Consider the following 6,073-nt stretch of genomic DNA (forward strand, 5'->3'; position numbering starts at 1 on the left):
TTTTGTGCTTTTCTTTTTTTAAGTATCGGTTCAGGCACCGTTAAATAATAAGGTCTCACAGCCTATTTTCAAGCCAAAGATAATGTTCTGTTTGTTGGTTTTAATTTATGTAACTGAGTCTTTTAAACATAAACACCTTAAATGTAAATGGAGCCAGAGACTCAGTGAAGAGGTCTCTACTCGATCAGCTGATGAAGATCAAAGGGACAGACGTGATGTTTCTAGAAGAAGAAGAAGAAACATTCCTTTATTTATGGTTCTACAAGAGACTCACAGTGACTCGGCCAACGAGACTGAATGGAAGAGAGAGTGGGGGGGCGAGGTGGTGCTGCAAAGGTGGTTCTCCAAAATCTCCAAAAGATTTGCCCCGAAGTCGTTAGAGGTGGAGCAGGTGGTGGAGGGCAGGCTGCTGGTGGTGAGGGCGTTCATGTCTTCATGAACGTGTATGCTCCTGTGTCTGGACCTGAACCAGTGTGTTTTAAAGGTCTTAAGCAGTGTGTTAGGCAGAGTGAATGTGGAGGACTTTTTATTTTTGGGAGGAGATTTTAACTGCACTGAGAATGAGTCAATAGACAGGAACCACCTGGAACCTCACGGGCCTTCACAGAGAGCACTGAGGCAGCTGTTAGAGGAGCGTGAGGTGATCGATGTCTGGAGGAGGATGAATGGAGACAAGAGACAATATATTGTACGTGGGCTCATTCGAGAGGACACTTAATTTCCCTCGCAAGACTGGACAGGTTTTATTGTTTTACTACTACTACTACTACTACTATTAAAACTACCATCACTACTACTACTACTACTTCTACTACCACTACTATAACTGCTGTACTACAGAGACAAACTGGTCCTGTCCCAGGTGCTGAACCACTACTCCTAGTACTCCCAGTACTCCCAGTCCACTGTACTGAATGGTGAGCTGCTGTTGGTCATCAGTGACCTTTGTCTCCTCCTGCTGGTGTTCAGCAGAACTGCAGCTAAACCAACAGCCAATCACAGGAGGAGCAGGTTGTCAGGGTGACGACCACATGGTCCTAAATTCCCCAGCTTACTCTGCTGCTCTCTATCTGTCCTTCCTCTCATTCCTCCTCTCCTCTCCTCCGAGAGACAGACAGGCAGACGGACAGACAAAGAGAGAGACAAAAGGACAGACTAACTGAGACAGACAGACAGGTCGTTTAATGATCTCATTTCACATTTTAATAAAACAATAATAAGAAGGTATTTATATTTTATTTGAGGAGAAGTCACAACATAAAGACTAAATATGAATAAACCTGCAGTCACATGTTCATGAATACAAACAAAATCTTTTTTAACATCATCAAAGAATCACAGTTTAGTTTCCTCTGGAACAGTCTTTATGCTAAGCTAAGCTAACCACATGCATAGAGATGAATCCAATGTTGGACTGTTCCTTTAAGAAGAAGACCTGCTGTTGGAATCTGATTGGCTGGATGTTTTCTGACTCATTAATAGACTGTTTAGATGCCAGAAATATTCAAACACTGCATTTCAGATTTCTACACGTCTTGAGCTTAGAGGTCAAGGGACCCTTTGAAAACCACCACACCAGTTGTTCCCTCATTTAAACGTGGCTGGACCTGTATCTGTACCAGCTCTAGACCAGCTTTAGCCCAGTATCTGTACCAGCTTTAGACCAGTTTTAGACCTGTATCTGTACCAGCTTTAGACCAGCTTTAGACCAACATCTGTACCAGATTTAGACCAACTCAAGACCAGCTTTAGACCAGCTTTAGGCCAGCTCTAGACAAGCTTTAGACCTGCTTTAGACCAGCTTTAGACCAGTATCTGTACCAGCTTTAGACCTGCTTTAGACCTGCTTTAGACCTGCTACAGAACACATGAAGAAGAAGACAAAGAGAAACCAGTTCAAACCTTCTCTGAGTTCTAGAGGTCGACCATCTGGTCCTGGTCAATTCTTCTTTATATTGATCAGCCTGCTGTGGGTTTGTGTTCCCCTGAGGATGGACCATAATAACTTTATTGATCCTCTGACGTGTTAACAAGACATTCATCAGCTGGAAGGCATCGAATACTGAATGTACGAGGACCAGAGGGCGGATCCTCCTCAGAGCCTCCCGGAGCCGGACCCGAGTCTGAGTTCAGGAAGCATCGACAGAGCAACACTAGAGATTTTGGACCTGAGGTGTTCCCTTCTAGTCCTGGTCTTTCAGAGGTGCTCCAGATGTTAGCTGGTCACAGGGATCCGGACCTGGCGGGACGGCACCTCCTGCTCGGCGGCGGTCGGGATGTTGATGTTGGGGTCGTTGTCGACCTGGTAACACTTCCCCATGTTCTTGATGATGTCAAAGTTGGAACGGGCTGTTTCTGCCAGGCTGTTCTCCAGAATCCAACCATCAACCTCTGAGTCCGGATCCCCCAGGCGGAGAACGTTCTCCATGGCCGTCTGCAGGTAACGGACTCCGGTCAGAACCAGCAGCTGGTAGGAGAAGAAAAACATGGTGTCTTTAGTGTAACAAGTGGGACTACATGGCCCTTAATCTGAGGTCAGGCCAGACTAAACTGGTCCCAGGAGGACAGCGGTGGACTTGTACTGCTACTAGTACTACTACTACTACTCATACTACTACCTCTAGTACTAGTGCTACTGCTACTAGTGCTACTGTTACTGCTACTAGCACTATTACTACTAGTACTTACTAGTACTACTACTACTACCAATACTACTACTACTACTACCTGTACTACTACTACTACTCATACTACTATCACTACTTCCCCTCCATGTTACTCCTCAGACACTACAACTACCACTACTATTACTATTACCACCACTACTACAACTACTACCACTAGGGTGTATTTTGCTTCTGGAGGGATACTGAGCGACTGACTCACCTAGAATAGACTTAGGTATATTGTTCTATAACAATATACTAAGTAGTTGTTATTAGCTGTACCTAGGCTGCTTCAGTGTTAATACTTTTGCAGTTTCTGTCTGTGTAAGGTAGGTGATTTAGTTTCACCTGGTCAATTGCCCTGTTAAGTGGCAGGGGCGTGGCTTGCACTCCTGGCAGACAATGAGCAATCAGTAGGTAGCTGTCCTTAACCACTGCTGGTGGTTTGAAACATCAGCTTCCAAGCGTCGGGCAAACGAAGGCAACAGGGCGACTTTTTTAAGCCATACTTTGTCAAGCAAAGACTTCTCGAGCGTGTACTTGCGGGTCAGTAATCTGTTTATATTGACTACCATGTGTTTGCATCCTATTTCTGTCCGTTCCTCTGTCCGGTGGTCACGTAGACATTGGGCCACTCCCAGGTGCCGTGACCCCACTAATCTCATCTATCCTACTCTCTCAGCTCATGGTGAGCAAGTGGTGGCAGGGGGGCTTTGGAATTGCCAGTCGGCAGTGCCGAAAGCTGAGTTCATCTCAGGCTACGCTTCCTTGCTCTCCCTCAACTTTCTTGCTCTAACAGAGACCTGGATCACACTAGAAAACACTACCACACCCGCAGCTCTGTCAGATGTGTACTCTTTCTCTCACACTCCCAGAGCTGCGAGGCGAGGTGGTGGTACTGGCCTGCTAATCTTCCTAAAATGGAAATACTCTCTTGTCTCTGCTCCACAGTTCTCCCCGTCCTCTTTCGAATTTCATGCTGTTACTGTCACTTATCCAGTCAAACTCACCATTGCTGTTGTGTACCGCCCACCAGGTCCTCTTGGTGAGTTCATGGAGGAGCTTGACACATTAGTCATTGAACGTGCTGTCTTTAACCAACTGTCTTCCTATCTCCACCTGAACAGCCTCTTGGACCCCCAGCAGTCCGTGTTCAAGGTGGGTCACTCGACAGAGACAGCCCTCCTTGCGGTGACACAAAACCGAGCTACTGTTCCTCCCGGGGAAGGGTTGCCCGCACCGAGACCTGCCCATCACCATTGATGATACCGTGGTGGCGCCAACTCAGACTGCGAAGAACCTGGTTGTGACCCTGGATGACCAACTGTTGTTCTCAGCAAACATTGCATCGGTTACACGCTCCTGCAGATTCCTGCTCTACAACATCAGGAGGATTTGCCCCTTCCTCACTGACGAGACGGTGCAGGTGCTCATCCAGGCTCTTGTCATCTCCCGCCTGGATTACTGCAACTCTCTACTTGCCAGAGCCCCGGCGTCGGCCATCAGACCTCTGGAGCTTGTCCAGAAAGCTGCAGCTCGCCTGGTGTTCAATCGCCCCAAGTTCTCCCACACAACTTCCCTTCTCTGTTCTCTACACTGGCTCCCTGTAAGAGCTCACATCCAGTTTAAGACTCTGGTGCTAGCCTACAGGGCAGCGAAAGGAACAGCTCCTTCCTATCTCCAGGCCACGGTCAAGCCCTACACCCCCGCCCGACCACTTCGCTCTGCTGTCTCGGGGCGATTGGTTGCCCCGTCGCTCAGTGGTCCGTGTGGTCGATCGACCCGGTCGCGGCTGTTTTCTGTCCTGGCCCCACAGTGGTGGAATAAACTCCCCACTGACGTATGGACAGCAGAGTCGCTGCCCATCTTTCATCAGGCTGAAAACTCACCTCTTCAAGAAGTACTACCCTGAGCCTTCCACTCACCACTTACTGTATTCATACTAGTTTGTTGCACTTATTGTATTCGTATTAGTTTGTTTCTGTACTTTTGCTCTGGTTTATGATGCTTGTTTAAAAAAGGAGATGCACTTATGACTTCTGGTGACTAGTAGTTCTCTTGAATACCGATGTTGAATCCACTTATTGTAAGACGCTTTGGATAAAAGCGTCTGCTAAATGATTGTAATGTAATGTAATTTAATGTAGTACAACCACCACTACTACTACTACTACTACTAGTACTACTACCACTACCTCCCCTCCATGTTATTCCTCAGCCGTATATCTTCAGTTGTTTCAGCTTCCTGCACCATGCTTCATGCTTTCTGTACAATGCATATATTTATGTGCACCTCGAACAGCCAGATGAGAAGCACGGTGAGGCCGATGGACTGCATGATGCCGGTGTAGTGGTCCATCAGGGCCTGTCGGCAGCCTCTCCTCCACAGGTTCAGCTGCTGGCTCCGCTGGTCGTAGTTGAAATGAGGCGATCTGTCGCCAACCTGCTGCTGGATGCAGGGCCGAGGGGACAAGGTGCTGCAGCAGCTAAAGGGAACGCCCTCCGTCAGGTACTTCCCCTCCACGTTACTCCTCAGGCGACTGGAAGGAGGAGCAGGCATTTAGGAACTGCTACTAGTATTAGTACTAGTACTACTGCTACTACTAGTACTAGTGCTCCTGCTACTAATACTACTTTCCCTCCATGTTACTCCTCAGACAGCTGTACATCCTGAGTTGTTGTGTTAAACTGTTAGAGTTTGATTTTATTTTGAAATGCCTCGTTTTCATTGGTTGTTACTAAGCTACAACACAGACCTGAGTGTTGATGTTAAAGGACGGAGAATGAAACAGATTATCTCATTCTGAGTGAGCCTGAGTTGAACCCTGTTGGTTAAACCTCACTAATCCCAGGACCTTTAACTGAAGTGGACTGTTTACCGTGTGGACCTTTACTTTTCTTATCGACCCACATCTACACCAGTGAATCTACACTGCAGTCCAGCTGGATCCACAGACTCCTTCCTAGTCCAGTAGACACCATGGTTGCTCTACAGAATCTAACTGGACTCACTGGAATCCAAGCTGATCATCCACCAGAACCCATTTTCTGGATTCAGGGAGATCTATTAGGGGATCCACCAAAACCAAAACAAACAACTGGGTTATACTAGAATTGAGTTCTAGAGACCTATAGACTCCTTTCAGGTCCACTAGAATCCACCAGAATCCACCAAGGTCTTCTAGAATCTATGGAATTATTGGAATTCATCTACATATTTTTACTTGAATTGAGCTTTGGATTCAGTCTGAAGTCACCTTTTAAATGTAGGATGATCTTTAACACTCTAGTTAAACATACTGGATTCTAGAACCCTCATGGGATCTACTACAAAGCACTGAAATCATCATCAGTGTAGATCTTCCAGTATTCACCAAGATCCACTAGAAACTGTTGGAATCCACTAG

General features: G+C 46.7%; 1 protein-coding gene across 1 annotated transcript in view; it reads right to left on the minus strand.

Moving 5' to 3' along the window:
- Positions 1-1,163: 1,163 nt before the first annotated feature.
- The window catches only part of LOC142971583 (photoreceptor outer segment membrane glycoprotein 2-like), a 14,718-nt gene continuing 9,808 nt past the window's right edge, over positions 1,164-6,073 (minus strand). Inside the window, exons 4-5 of the mRNA XM_076112157.1 lie at positions 4,960-5,206; positions 1,164-2,467 (exon numbers count right to left, since the gene is read on the minus strand). Of these exons, the coding sequence (XP_075968272.1) occupies positions 2,216-2,467; positions 4,960-5,206 (499 nt within the window). The 3' untranslated portion in view covers positions 1,164-2,215. The remainder of the gene's footprint in view (positions 2,468-4,959; positions 5,207-6,073) is intronic.

Source organism: Anarhichas minor, unplaced genomic scaffold (genome assembly GCF_050575085.1).
Source record: "Anarhichas minor isolate MPS153535 unplaced genomic scaffold, ASM5057508v1 ptg000047l, whole genome shotgun sequence".
Classification (NCBI taxonomy): Eukaryota; Metazoa; Chordata; class Actinopteri; order Perciformes; family Anarhichadidae; genus Anarhichas; species Anarhichas minor.